The sequence below is a fragment of the Lethenteron reissneri genome, chromosome 19 (assembly GCF_015708825.2).
Source record: "Lethenteron reissneri isolate LAM-NWPU_2019-01 chromosome 19, ASM1570882v1, whole genome shotgun sequence".
Lineage (NCBI taxonomy): Eukaryota > Metazoa > Chordata > Hyperoartia > Petromyzontiformes > Petromyzontidae > Lethenteron > Lethenteron reissneri.
This window is the reverse complement of record NC_083797.1, coordinates 12,665,572-12,680,735: the sequence shown is the minus strand read 5'-3', so window position 1 is coordinate 12,680,735 and position 15,164 is coordinate 12,665,572. Positions and strand designations below refer to the sequence as shown.

General features: G+C 51.5%; 1 protein-coding gene across 1 annotated transcript in view; it reads right to left on the bottom strand.

The window, feature by feature from the left end:
- LOC133344041 (uncharacterized) overlaps window positions 1-15,164 on the bottom strand; it is a 106,772-nt gene that overhangs the window by 32,548 nt on the left and 59,060 nt on the right. The window contains 12 exon segments of the mRNA XM_061553992.1: window positions 162-217; window positions 1,470-1,551; window positions 1,747-1,825; window positions 4,234-4,388; window positions 5,357-5,573; window positions 6,676-6,839; window positions 10,495-10,539; window positions 11,468-11,529; window positions 13,035-13,192; window positions 13,786-13,937; window positions 14,351-14,489; window positions 15,021-15,107. Coding sequence (XP_061409976.1) covers window positions 162-217; window positions 1,470-1,551; window positions 1,747-1,825; window positions 4,234-4,388; window positions 5,357-5,573; window positions 6,676-6,839; window positions 10,495-10,539; window positions 11,468-11,529; window positions 13,035-13,192; window positions 13,786-13,937; window positions 14,351-14,489; window positions 15,021-15,107 — 1,396 coding nt within the window.

Sequence of the window (15,164 nt, the reverse complement as noted above, 5' to 3'; positions counted from 1 at the left end):
TAAAGCGCCTCGGAATAAGGCGCTATGTATAAAATCTAGATGATATAAGATAAGTCCCTCGACCGTGCGGGCTCGCGGTTCGTGACACGAGCACCGTGTAAGCCCTCACCACCCGGCCACCCTCGCCGCACATGGCCGCGCGTGGTTCCACCTGGACTTACCTTGAGCCTCCAGCTCCCGCTCCACCTTTCCGTCATCCCTGCCCTGGTCCAGCCACCTTCATGCCACATGTCGCACGAAATGCGTTATGGCCTGCGAACGTGATGGCCTTCCTCTCACTGCCACGCTCACTATGTACGTATGTATGTTGAACTTTTTTTGCACTGTACGTAGCCAACCATTCTAATCGGAGGTGCAGGGGAAGGACAACAAACTAAACATCAAAAGCAGTTCAAAAGAAATGAGTTTTCAATCTAGATGTAAAAGTGCCATAGCTCCAGAGGCTTCCTAATATCGGAAGGAAGAGTGTTCGAGACGGCCGGAGAAGCGCATAGGTGTGAAACGATGCCTTGATTACTAGTACAATAGCCCAGAAATATGTGTAACGCGCGTGACGTCACTCCACATGCCGCACCCCGCTCCCGTCATTAAAATAATCATGAGCGGGTGAATTTTTACACTCACGCGGAAAAAGGTCGAGTGGAAAGATTTTTTTTTCTGCAAAGTCGCTTCAAATATGACGACGTTTCTTTACAGAAAGTGACGGTCAACAATAAATCTACGCAGCACAGTGCTACATCCGTACGTGACGTCACTGCAAAATAGGCCCCCCGTCATTACTATCATAAGCAATAAAAAAAATTTACGCAAATTCGCTTTAAATTTGACGTTTCTTTCTTGAAAGTTACTCAAAATAAATAACTCTACGCAGACGTTTCTTTACGTAACTATTACAGCTTCCGTCCTAGGATGGGCAAAAGGCTAGCTTATAATATTGATAATGTATGTGTACAGCCTCTTTGTTAATCCATTGCTGAAAAAGGGCCTCCCCACACCGTGCAGACTGCAGAGGTTGTCTCAACAGTGGCCAGGAATTGAACTCAGGTCAGCAGGTTCGAAGCGCGGCACGCTAATCGCTGCGTCGCCACTTCCAGCGCACATCACATACACAGGCACCACGAGATGGGTATACGCTAAATAAAAACTTTTTTCTTCTATTAAACTAAACAATTTTTTGTTTTACCAGGTAAGGCCCACTAAGCCATATAGCTCTCTTTCAGAAGCGACTTGGCCACAAATGATAGCTCAACGAAGTGGCTTATCACGTGTAAATGTATAGCAGTCAAGTACTCTTAAATGCATGTTGACCGGAGGATCCGGAGGAAAATCCACGCAACCACGTGGAGAGGGACACGCAAACTCCAAAGATACAGGCGTCAGGGTCGGGATCGAGCCCACGACCTTCGATAAACCAGGCGAGGTAGTGAACATCTCGCCACGACGGTGCCCTCTCATGCACACGTACCCACCTCTCGCACGGGAAGACGTATTCCCTGTCCAATTCGCTGCCCGTCACTTTCACGACGACCCTGTCCAGGAACCAGCCTTGCCCTGCAGCAGAATGAAAGGGTTCGTAGCTGCGCGAGGAGTCGGGGGAGCAGGCTCACGCAAAAAACCTCGATCAGTCTCGCCAGTTTACTACGCGGCGCGCTCTAACGACGATAGCGGCGCTCATTCGAACGAAAGCGGGGGGGGGGAATTTTGAAGCCGGTCGAGCCACGGTCGGCCATGCTTTCGGAACGTCACCTGGGCTCGTGCCGTCGTGACCGATCACCACCTTGCGGAGCTCCCCCAGGGAAACGGCCTCCAGCCGGAACACGTCCATCTGCGAGAGCGAGCAAGCAAGCGAGCGAAAGGGAGGGAGAGAGGGAGGGGGATTGGCGGCGTGTGGCGACAGCACCGTGAGTCGCCACCAGAACCAGGCCGGATGCACGCGACCACGGCCCGCATCCCACAAGTGAGAACTGTTCGCTGCTTCCATCTCGATGGGAGTGACATTCTGCAGACGCTCTCCCGCTACGTTTGTTGTTGCTGTGGGGCTGTGAAACTCTCCGACACGTGTGTGTGCGTGTAGGTGAGCGGTCGCGTGCTTGTGTGTAGATCGACTCAGCCTAAAAAGAGTACCTTGTGTGGAGTGTAAATATCTCCACGAGGTAGATAAATGCGGCCGTGCATGGTGCTGGCCACCCACCCCCCTCGTGTGCCATACGGGCCTTCATAGATGCTCACTAACAGCACCTGCCCCAATAGTTTGCCAAGGCTATACAGGGGGTCTTTATCTTTGTAGGGTTGTACCACGTGTTGTTCGGCAACGATGTCCTACGTTTCGCTGCACTCGCTGGGAGCTTAGAATAAAATTCCTGAAGGTCCCAGCGTGCGAAGCGAGACGTCGGACATCATGCGCTCAAGTCAGATAGCGGGGATCTTCTATTTGTAGTTCTGAGCCAGCGTTAAGTACATGTATCTACGTGTATGTATGTATGTTGAACTTCTTTCGCACCATACGAAGCCAACTCTGCTAATCGGAGGTGTGGGGGAAGGACAACACACTAACAACAACAACAATCAGTTCTAAAGAAATTAGTTTGCAATCTACATTTAAAAGTGCATAGCTCCAGTGGCTTCTTTGGAAGAAAGAAAGTAAGGAAGTGTCTATGGAGAGGGACTATCTATCCATAAGGACAACAGCTTTTGACTTCACACAATATTATTGGTCGGAAAAAGTAACCCGTAAAAACTAAGTTTTTCACTATAATCCTTTATATGCGTGACATTGGGGCGGCTAGAGTCCTCTCGTCCGTTGGCTTGAGATGGCTGCCACCTATGGGTCAGATGATTGTGTGCCAGCATTAACCAATTGGTAAATAAATATTTAAAAAAATTTCCCTAAGCAGTGTAAAATTTTGGAAAAAAAAATTCACGAAAATTCATTGTCACGCACAACGAGTCTGTGTGCAAAATGTCAGCTCGATTGGATCACGGGAAGTGGGTTAAAAAACGACCGAAAGATTTGCACGGTCCTAAGCAAGCAAGCAAGCAAACTTAATAAAAATTAACCCGTAAAAACAAAGTTTTCACTATAAATCCTTTATGTGCATGGCATCGGTTTTATTTTATTATTCATTTCTGTTTTTATTGAGTAAGAGTTTCATTTTTATCACATTGGTATTTTAAATTAAATATGAAAAAAAATTCCTAAAAAGTGTACAAATTTTGGAAATTTTTTTTTCACGAAAACAAATTTTCACGAAACAACGAGTCTGTGTGCAAAATGTCAGCTCGATTGAATCACGGGAAGTGGGTTAAAAAACGACCGAATGATTTGCACGGTCCTAAGCAAGCAAGCAAGTGAACTTAATATAAAGGATTTAACAAGTAAACCCGTAAAAACAAAGTTTTTGACTATAAATCCTTTATATGCGTGGCGGCTAGAGTCTTCTCGTCCTCTGGCTTGAGATGGCTGCCACTTATGGGTCAGATGATTGTCTGCCAGTATTAAGCAATTGGTAATTAAATATTTAATTTGTTTTCCCTAAACAGTGTAAAATTTTGGAAAAAATTTTTCACGAACATTAATCGTCACACACAACGAGTCTGTGTGGAAAATGTCAGCTCGATTGGATCACGGGAAGTGGGTTAAAAAACGAGCGAAAGATTTGCACGGTCCTAAGCAAGCAAGCGAACTTAATATAAAGGATTTAAAAATATATTCGCCTGTGGAGAACGCGGGGATCGATCCCGCGACCTTTGGCATGGGAAGCGAGGGCGCTACCAACTGCGCTACTCCGCCACGGCCTGTGGAGGGGTTACGCTCTGGGATCCTACACTGTGACGTTCAGCCAAAGCCATGAATGAGTTATTTTTGAATAAATGTAAAATACAATTTTTTTGCCTAATAAGTGTAAAATTTTTGAATTTTTTTTTCACGAACATTAATTGTCTAGCACAACGAGTCTGTGTGCAAAATGTCAGCTCGATTGGATCACGGGAAGTGGGTTAAAAAACGACCGAAAGATTTGCACGGTCGTAAGCAAGCAAGCACGCAAGCATGCAAGCAAGCAAGCGAACTTAATATAAAGGATTTAATAAAGGATTTAAAAAAGGGCTGAGTCCACACGCCAACCGGAATGTAAATTCACGCGCTATCACAAACCATCCTCTCCTCGCACTCCCACATTATCCGTCCCCCTCCCCGTGCCACCCCCCCCCCACACCCAGTGCCGGCCTCCACACCTGCCCCTCCTGGAAGGGGATGGGGTTGTTGAGGGAGCGGTGCAGAAGTCGGGCCCCCGAGTCGCCCCGCTCGCCCCAGAGTGACGCGTGCACGCGCGCGTCCGTGTCGGCTCCCGCGCGTCCGCCCGTCAGCACGCTCAGCTGGTACACCACCACTGTGGGCCACGAACAACCATCGACTTGTGAGCAACAACCATTGGCGTCTCAATAACAACGACAGCGACATCTCAAACACGGCAGCGACAAAGCCCCTGGGTCTGTTCATTGGCTTGATTAGGCAGCAGCGTTAACTTGACTGCGCATGTAGAAATATACACGCACATTTAGTGTGAATCAAATTATTTCCTATTTCAATTAATATGGACAAAAACAGCAGCCATTACTGCTAAGAGGTTGCTAGGAATGGCACGGCATGACAGGGTAAGAAACTTGCAGATTAGAGTGTAGGCAAAAAAGCGTTGGAGAGATGCGATCTGGACGAAGAGGAGGTTTGCGATGGGTGGGACGAACCGTGCAGGAGGGCAGGTTACAGAGCCGGGTACCGGCGTAGCACCAAAGCAGTGGCGAATAAAAGGGAAGACCCAAAGCCAGAGGGACAGCAGTGAAATGCGTCGCCGTGAAGCAAAACTCAACTCTTGAGCCAAATGGAGGATGGGGTACCCGTAAGCGTGAACCGCGCAGGTTATGCGTCGATTCTCACGACAGCTGAAGAGATGAAGTGACGATGAAGAAGCCCCTTTGACCGTGACCCTAGGCCCAAAGCGAGGTCAAGGGCGTCACCGTGCAGTTACGACGCGTACAGGAATTTCGCGGCCAAACCGCGAGTGGTCGAGCCACAGGGGCGGTCAATCGGCGAACTGTACCCCAATACATTTGGCGCTGGAGAAAAGGGTTTGCTGTATATATATACAGCACAGTGGGAAGCGGTGGCGCAGTGGTTAGCACACTTCGCTATAAATCCCGTGGCCCGAGTTTGATTCCCATGTCGCAGCCAACAACAGTGACCAATATCCGAACCGGTCCTGGGGCCTCACCAAGGTCTGAATGAGCACCCGGTGCGATGCGTGCAAAACAACGTCGCCACGGAGGAGACAAAGGGGAACCGCGGGGCGCGGCATTTCACCGGGTAGGAGGCGTTTTCCGGGCCGGGGAACGGGCACCTCCCTCCAGGTGTCGCCGTCGTCTCGGTCGTCGGCGAGCCAGCGGGTCACGGGCAGCTCCAGGGGGCGGCCGCCCGCCGGCTTGAGGCGCACGCGCTCCAGGAACCAGGCAGAGGCCTCGCCCACGCCCGAGTGGCCCACGCGCAACTTGTACAGCTCCCCCAGCTCCGGCAGAGAGATCTAGCAGCCGCGGAACGCACGGGTGTATATGTATGTGTTGTTTTTTAGTGGGAATCGAACTCGGGCCATGGGGTTCATAGCGCAGTGCACTAAACACTGCACCACCGCTTCGCACTATACAGTATATGGATGTACTGACGGTACACCGGTGCAGAATAATACACAGGTCCTCTTAAAACAGTCTTAACAATGTATATACAGTACATGGATAAAAAGTGCTTTATTTGATAACCCACTCATTTCAAGTGGTTATCACGTAATTCACTGTTAAGGACCACACAGAGACAATTGGAAACTTCAAGTGATGACACCTCAGGTTGTACTGACCAGTGAGTTACCTGATATCTGGTTAGTGCTCATGGACTATCTGTGCCCCCCCCCCACTGCGCCGACTGTTGAATGTGAGCGTTTCTCCCTCCACCTCCCATTGTTGCTGTTGCTGAGTGGCTGCCAACGATGCAAGGCCTCCTGCTCCTTTGAGGCATCATCATGATCACCTGATATGCTGCCCCAGCGGTCTGCAAGAGGGCATCAGTCTGCCAGTGGCGGCGATGATGCCGTGCGGCTTCTCAATTAAAACAAATTTGCGAGGAATTTACGAAATTTAGCAAAATGGCGCCGGCACACAAGGCCCAGGCAATTTCAAATAACATCGTGGGATCACTAGTGTCCATTGTGTGTATCACTAAATGATAAACATTTTTTTATTTTACCAGGTAAGGCCCACTAAGCTATAGAGTCCTTTTTTTCAGAAGCGACCTGACCAAAAATGATAGCTCAACGAAGTGGCTTATCACGTGAAAATGTATACGTAGCAGCCAAACTTTCAAAACGCATGGTCATTTTAAACGTCGAGAGAAAACCCGTAGAAACCGCAAAAATAATCTACGCCACCACGGGGAGAGATGCATGCAAACTCCAAATATACAGCAGGCGTCAGGGTCGGGCTCGAACCCACGACATCCTGTACACCAGGCGAGGCAGTTAACATCTGAACATAGCGACCATAGCACGCACCGCGATTCCCCAGCAAAGAGCTGCGAACGCACGACCGCTCAGCACCGCAACCTCGGCCGTCGTCGCGATGGCTCGGCCTCCTCACCCGGAAGCTGTCGACGCTGCGCGGCTTGAAGAGGTGGCTCTCCCCGGAGCCGAGCAGCAGCGTCCGCGACGCCCCGTGCTCTCCGTACACCACGAGGCTCACGGTCGCCTCCGTGCCCGAGTCCGGCCCGTCGCCCGTCACCACCAAAATCTTCCACTCGCTCTCTATCGGTGGGTGGGAGGGAGGACACGCGCAATGCCAGCCGTTACCTAAGTGAAGAGAATAATGGGTTTTTGTTTGAGTGAACGAAAACATAGACTTGACGGAAAGAGCTAATAAGCGCAACGGTGACTGTGGCTGCCACGCAGCACAGAGAGAGCAGCACGAGCGCCGGCTGCGCCAAGACAACGCAAAGTCTGAATGGAGACGCAGACCGAGATGATTCTGGGGCATTGCTCGAGACCCCAAGGCACTGAGGAAGAACCAAACGTGGCTATTGGCTACATATAATGTACTTCAAAAGTTACCTGATAAACTAAACTAAAAACTATTTCAATTTTACCGGGTAAGTTCCACTGAGCTGTGTAGCTCTTTTTCAGAAGCGAATTGGCTGTCACAAGTAATGGCTCAACGAAGTGGCTTAAGATGTGGAAATTTATAGCAGCCAAATATACTCTAAAACGCGCATTGATTGTAAATGTGGAGGGAAAAACCACGGATAGAACATGCAAACTCCAAATACACAGGTGTCAGGGTCGGGATCGAATCCACGACCGCCGATATACCAGGCGAGGGAGTTAACATCTCGCCACCACGGCAGTGTTGGCTCATTGCTTCTGTCACAGCCATTACGTGCCCACTGAACCACGGCGCCACCTCAAATGGCCACATTTCAGCCAACGTGACGTAGGATTCAGGAGACCGGGGGAAGCCCTCTGCTCCAGGATTTACCAAGTCCAATCATTGAGGCTCTCCCGTGATGGTAAAATATCAACCGCTCAGCAATTGGGTACAAACACAAGACAAGGCACGAATGCAACTACGACAGGGAGGGCGCTACAAAGGTTTCCTTCCGGCCTTCCGCTTGTGCCCTTGGCTGCTTTGACACGGTAATGCCTCAACTCCGCCACGATGCTGCCAAGTTCCAATGCATTGTCCCGAATTCCAGATTTACTCTCATTTCTCAAAACGGGAGGTGATCGGTGAGCTGTTGCGCTGAAAACGCGACAAACAAAACAATGATAATTTCGCGGCTTGAGGAGGTTCACATTTGTCTCACACCCATCGTCCCGCTGGACTGATACACGACAGAGGTGTCACGGGCAACAGGGGACATTCCCACACACGCTAGGGCTACGTAGCCACGCTCAGGCGTCGCCACAGTTGCTGAGTCATGGTCAACGTTTGAACGTGAAGACAATGAAACAGATCCATATCCATCCGTAACCATGTGTGTTCCTCAACCGGTGGTTGAAGTGATAATGTTTCTATGCTGCGAGTCGGTAGCTCTTCAAGAAATGTAAACAAAAGTTGTTGACTTTTCGAGGGAGGATAATGATGATAACGACAATGAGGATGCTACAGCTGAATTGTCACCACTGCTGTTGCTGCTTCTAGCCCGCGCCCTCAGCGGATTTCTCTCGCATCGTCATTTAACTTTTACGTCAGACGTGGCTGGAGTCACAACCTCTCACATTGGACCCCTCACGTTCTGTCTCTGCATGCTAGCAGCCGTCGGCAAGATTCCCCCTTTGCTTTTCAGCGACCGATGACGTGGTGAGCTCAATGAACACCCCGAACTGCCCCGTGAACAAACCCGGCAAGGCGCTCACACGGCCTCACCGTGGTGCGTCCGCCGCTCATGGCGGACGTTCACAGTTGGAACCCCAGCGGCCACCCTGGTTAACACTGCGGTCTGCGTGGTAACCATACTATAACGCACGCCGTCTGCTTCAGGGTGGACGTTAAAGATCCCATGACGTAATTCGCAAGAGTGGGCCACAAATTACTTAATTGGAGTATATACATCCACACACATAGCAATCATCGCCTCCGACTGCAAACATTTGGCAGGACACTGCTGAAAGGGAGTCATGAGACTTGGTTATAAATTTCACCTCTTGTCCATATGCGTGAGGTCATCATCACAATCATCGTCATAAACCATCATCATCGATCATGGTCAATTGTTTGAGATCAAAGTCTGATTACATCAATCTGCTCACAAATGTTTCAATTTGGAAAGGGCTGTCATGCGTGAGAGGGCAGGCTTGATTGTACGGAGAGATTTAAAAAAAGAAATCACACCGGAGAGTTTCATGTATTCGTCATGCAATTTATTTGGGATGAGATGTACAAGTGGTGAACATTACCACAGCACGGATAGGCTGGCACGTTCTGTCGTTTTTTTATTGTGTTTCGTCTTCATGCCAATTCGCAATTACTTCATGAGCATCTTTGATCTCAGGGCTTGCGAATCATAATAAAGTTAAATTAAATAGAAAAATCAAATGTAAAGGTCTCACGTTCGACGATTAAAGATGCCGATTATTTCAGCAAAAAATTACGCCGAGAGACTCGCAGAGCTGCACATTTTTTAAAAGTCAAATTTACAAAAAGCAAGTACGTAATCGAATGTCAGAACGCGACGGACACGCGCAGACACGATGGCAATCGCGATCATTTGCAGTCGACGGTGGCACTTGACAATCACGGATTATGGGGGGAGGGTGATTCACGCAAACTCATCGGTGTAAAAACAAGGAAGAGAAAAAAACTTGATCTGCAACGCGTTCCAACGTGCGACAGTGAGGCTGGGTTTCAAGCCGCACGACGGGACGAAGTCATAAACGTGCGGCAATGCGCGATGACGTCGTCGAGAGGCGGTGGGGGAGTGGGAGGGGGAGACACGCCCTTCATTTTTGCGCTGGTTTTAAGAATTTCTTTTAACACTGGGGTTTTTTTTGTCTCCACGTTTAGGGTAACAGCCCTTGAACAATGTGGTTGGTGTTCTCCAGGGTAAAGTTCCGAATAGCAACACGGCTTTGTACTTCGTGTTGCACCATCCTTTAGGGGCCATCCATTTAGTACGTACGCATGGAGGGGGGAAGGGGGGGTTAACCCAAATGCGTACGCTTGTGTTTGGGGGGTCTACTGACAATGTACGTAGCATAGGAAATGGGGGTGGAGTTGAAGCCTCGATAATAATGCAGCCGGCGGTGAACTATCTGTTTGCTTAAACACATTAATATTATTAATCCTTGATCGTTTCTGCGTGGATTAAATATCGGCCGTTCTATAGGATTCGGTGGGGGGGGGGCGTCAAGCGTACGTACGCAGGTGGGGGGGGGGGGGTGTAAAAAGTCAGGGTGCGTACAGGGAGGGGGGAGTTGACGGATATTTGCGTACGTACTAAATGGATGGCCCCTTACAAGAGTTGTCGTCAGAGCTAATGCAAAAACGCTTTCAACCCGAGTTGAAAAGCATTAACAAGTATAGTTTAACATGTAGGCTTTCGCGAACAAGCATAGTTTGCATTTCGATGGGCAGAATGTCGGTACCTCTACGAGAAGTAGCACCTACATAGCTAGTTGGGGTGGAGGTGCCCACATATTATCCCACCTTGAGTTGCCGATACATCCTTTTACTCGCGGATAAACAGAGGCAACAGTAGATGGAGAAACATTCCCAACAATGCAACCACCGTCGCCAGGAAATGATACGCTCCACAGGTGTGCCAAAGTGAATGAAGGAGCGTTCTATTTCGGGCATGAGGGGGGGGGGGTGTTTCAATACAAATGTCCTTTCCCCCTGGGGGCACAGTAACGAATGAGCGGACCGGGCTAGGCAGAGCGAAGCGGCCAAGGCGAGGCTATTTACCGTTCACCTCCGACCTCGCTTCCAGGGGCGTCACTTTCCGGATTTCTGCAGACGATCGCAAGACAGAAAGACGAGCAACCATCAGCGCAGGGCTCACACCATGTGCGTCTGCAGCACACTCTGCATGCAGGGCATTGACACTTTCCCCCGACATGAGTCCCCATGAAACGTTGGGCCTCTCTGTCCCAGTCCAGCGAACGAGACTGGCGAATGGCAGGCCAAGAACACGCCCACCGAGAAGGTAGAGTGATGAGATCAGAACAATTTTTCTTTTATTCCAGGAGCACCACACTGAGTCATAGGACTCTCTTTTTTGGGAGGGTCTGACATTGTTTTGTTTGAAGATCGTTTCAGCGAATTAACAAAAAAGTCTTGATTTGAAGCTTTCGTGACTGCAGGAATCCATACTCTTTGGTTCTTTCGGTAAAGTCACGTGACTTTACCGAAAGAACCAAAGAGTAACAATGCAGTGTTTGTTCAACTATTTATTTTTGAATATAGTTGGAATGCTCTTTCTTCCGATATTAGGAAGCCGCTGGAGCTATGCACTTTTAAATCTAGATTGAAAACTCCTTTCTGCAGAACTGCTTTTTGTCTTTAGTTTGTTGTCCTTCCCTGCACCTTCGATTAGCACGGTTGGCTACGTACGGTGCAAAAGAAGTTCAACATACTTAGAGTACACACGTACTGCATTGGCAGCGGTGCACAGGCAGAAACGATGATGCCTCAACACGTTCCCCAACAACACGGCCCTGCAGACGAAATCATTCTAGAATAGACGACGTTCGTGGCAACGGCCCCTATCGCAGCAGAGAGCTGAGGCTGGGCCATTGCCAGAGACGTCGGCTGTCACGCGTGCTGTTGCAGCGTTCCTCGTTCGGGCCGCGTTACTGACGAAGGTCACAAAGTTTCCGTGATCGCGGCACGACGGCTCGCCAGATTGCCTCGGTCTGTGCGGGAAGACAGCACGCACCTTCCAGAAGCAGCATCTTCTCTCTCTGGGCGTCCTCGACAGAGAACTCCTCGGGGATCCACCTGAGAAGAAATCGGTCGATAAGAAGCGAACGGTCGTGGGATGAACCCCAACTAGCCCCCCCCCCCCTCAATCAGCCTGTGGCGCAACACAACCCCTGGTGCCTGACACACCGCTCGAACTGCTGGCGGAGGCTCCGAGTTTAAGGTCTATTTTATATAACCGGCGAATAACTCGAAGATAGCAGGATGAGACTCGTTTGGCAAGAGCGACCTGGGGCGTTAGCCTGCCAGTAGGGGAGGGGGGGGCGACGATTGCTGCAGTGTACACCGAATTGAGTCATTTGCGGCGCCTGAGTTTCGGGTTTGTGTAAATTTTGGACCCTGACGCCGGCAAACACCGGCCTACTCTTTATTTTTCACGAATGATGTCGGGGGACCTTTAACGTCCACTGTGAAACGGAAGTCGTGTGTTGTTGTAGTTAAATACACCCTCGGTGGTAATCAGGGCGGTTGCTGGATTCGACCTGTGGACCGCTGAATCAGGTCATAGGATACAATATCCTCACCCCAGCACACATAGCTAGAAGGGAAGATGGCTGATAATCTATATACATAAAAGGGAAATTTGTGAATATGTGTGTCTGTTCGAAATGTTTAGCATACTTCCCAACATGCAACAAACTTGAAATTTGGCATGTGGGTAGCTTCCAGACTGTACACAATACAACACGTCTAAAAATAGACTTTTGTGTTTTGGGGGGGGGGGGGGGCGCAATAATGGATATATTTTGCATGGCAAGTGAGCGGTGACGTCACATCTGTGATGTCACCCGCATGCGGCAGCGTCACGCAGTGTGCCTGCTGACGTCAGGCCCCCCCACCCTCCTGCGTAGGCCGTGTATTTATCCAAGACAAGAATCCAAGTCTCGGGTGAAGCCGGGTAGTTAAAGCTCATCAAGAATAATAGTGAGAGGATTTCCACTGAGAGAATGGTGTAGTGAAATTAGTTTGTGTGCAGATGAGAGATGGATTGACTGTGGCTGATGATGATGATAACGATGATTCTCACCCGAGGTTCAGGTAAAAATGCAATCTCACAGCGGCCCCAGCGAACCCCACGGTTACGTCACCACCACCATCACAGCCGCTAGCACAACCATCACTCCATCACCACTATCCCCCCCTCCAAAAAAATAAAAATCCCCCGTATAGCCTGAAAAGAATGTTGGGGCAGGTGCTGTTTGCGAGCACCTATGAAAGCCAGAAAGGCACATGAGGGGGTGGGGTGGCCAGCACCATGCCCGGCCACCTTTGTCTCCCTAGGTACTCACTTGAGGCTGAGTCGACCTAGGGGAGACCCAAGACCGGTTCAGATAATCATCACTGATGTTGACCGTGAGCGGGAATCTAACTCAGGTCGCCAGGTTCGTAGCGCAGCGTGCTAACCGCTACACCACCCCTACCAACACCATCACCACTGCTGCCACCACCACATCCACCGCCATCATCCACCGCCATCATCACCACCACCACAGCCGCCGCCACCCTCCGTGCGCCATCCTCACCCGTTGCAGGGGAATCCGTACTCGAGGTCGGAGTGCGGCGACTCCCGCACGGACACCGCGTGGCAGAACCAGCGGTCGTGAGCGGCGCGCGCATCGCAGCGCAGGGACACACGGCGCAGCTCCCCCAGGCTCACGGCCTCCAGCTCAAACACGTCCGTCTGGGGGCACGCACACGCAGGCGTGCATTCATACACGTACACGTGTGTGTGCGTGTCGTGTGTGCCAACGTGTGTTTGCGTGTGTATGCGAGACAAAAAATACGTGGTTCTTGAATAATAATTGATATTAGTAACATGCCGCTGCACAGTATCGACTCACTCTCGAAGAGAGAAAACAACTCAGAGGTGCGAGGTAGAACAGAGAAGCTGGAAGGCAGCCGAGTGTTGAGTTGGCACCAACAATCGCACAAGCTCTGTGGCCCTCGATATATGAAGCTGCTATCGGCCAGTCATTCAGTGTTTACACGTGGGAGGAATCCGGAGCATCCAGGGAAAAGTCAACGCATGCGAGAGGGAAACACTCTATCCCATACAGACAGGCCACGAGCGTGGCCACCGTCGCCAGGCCATTGCACCGTGACCGTGAATCAAGATGGGGTGGATCGTCACGTGCCAAACACAGGTGAGTGCGGTGCCACCGCTTCTAGCTTTGGGGGGTGGGGGGGGGTGGTAACCACAACGCATGCGGCTGGGGCCGAGAGTGGGGGCCGAGAGTGGGGGGCGAGGGTGGTGGGGGGGAGACAGCGGCTCACCTGTCCCCGGCGGAAAGGCACGGCGTGGTCGGAGGTGAGCAGCTCGCGCTCGCCGCTGTCTCCGCGCTCGCCGTGCAGGCACAAGAAGAGGGGCGCCTGCGTCTCCGCACCCGGCTCATCTCCCGTGCTCACCGACACGCGGTACCGCAGCACTGCACCGCGGTCGCACGTGCGTAACGTGTCAATGCACCGGTACAGCGTCCCGACGCACACAAGCTAAACTAAACTATTATAACTAAACTATTAAAACTTTTTTTTCCAAGTTAAGGAGGATGAGTCGACCTGGAGGAGGCCCGAGTTTCGAACCGTGAGCGGGTATCGAACTCGGGTCTCCATGTTCGTTCAGCAGGGCGCTAACCGCTGCGCCACCGCTCCCCACATGCACACACGCGTACGCCCGACTGCCCACCTGATTGCACACACGCGTGTACATGCGAGACTTACGCACGACACGTACACGCTCGCCCAGCATCCACAAACACGCGCACGGGCGCGCGTCACCCACGGGCCCCGCGCCGTCTCTCCGCGTGAACGATTCCCCCACCCCCCTCCACCTGCCCCCCACCTGGGTGGAGCGGCTTCCCCGTGGCGTCGCGCACCGCCGGCAGCTCGCGCACCGTCTGCCCGTCGCCGTGGCGCCGCGACAGCCAGCGGTTGGCCGGGAAGCGCAACGTGTCGCCCCCACGGAGCCCCCGCAGCACCACCTAGGTCACGGTGGGGCAGGGGACGGGAAAGGAGGTGGGGGGGGGGGCGTTCACGTCACACCCCGCTGGTACCGGGACGTGAGCTCCAGAAACGAGAAGTCAGAGGGCGAAAAGGCAGCGATGGGAAGAATGGGCAAGTGGTGTTGGAGTGGAGCGGACTGGAATACTCCTGCGAACTGTACCCAGAGCACCAACCAGCCACTAGCGCTAGCCCCCCCCACTGTGTCACCTGCTGTGTGTGCGTGTGCGTGTCACTTGCTGTGTGTGTGTGTCACCTGCTGTGTGTGTGTCACCTGCTGTGTGTGTGTGTCACCTGCTGTGTGTCACCTGTGTGTGTCCTGCTGTGTGTCACCTGCTGTGTGTGTGTGTGTCACTTGCTGTGTGTGTCACCTGCTGTGTGTGTGTCACCTGCTGTGTGTGTGTGTGTCACCCGCTGTGTGTGTGTCACCTGTGTGTGTGTGTCCTGCTGTGTGTGTGTCACCTGATGTGTGTGTGTGTGTGTCACCTGATGTGTGCGTGTGTGTGTGTCACCTGCTGTAGCTTCCAGTCCGGGTTTTCGCTGGAGCCGTCGTGAGCCACTCGGATCTTGTAGATCTTGCCCAGGTCCGGGAGCGTTATCTGCCCGGGCATGTCAAGTTGATTTCATTTAGCACGGTGAGAGAGACCTCAAGAGAC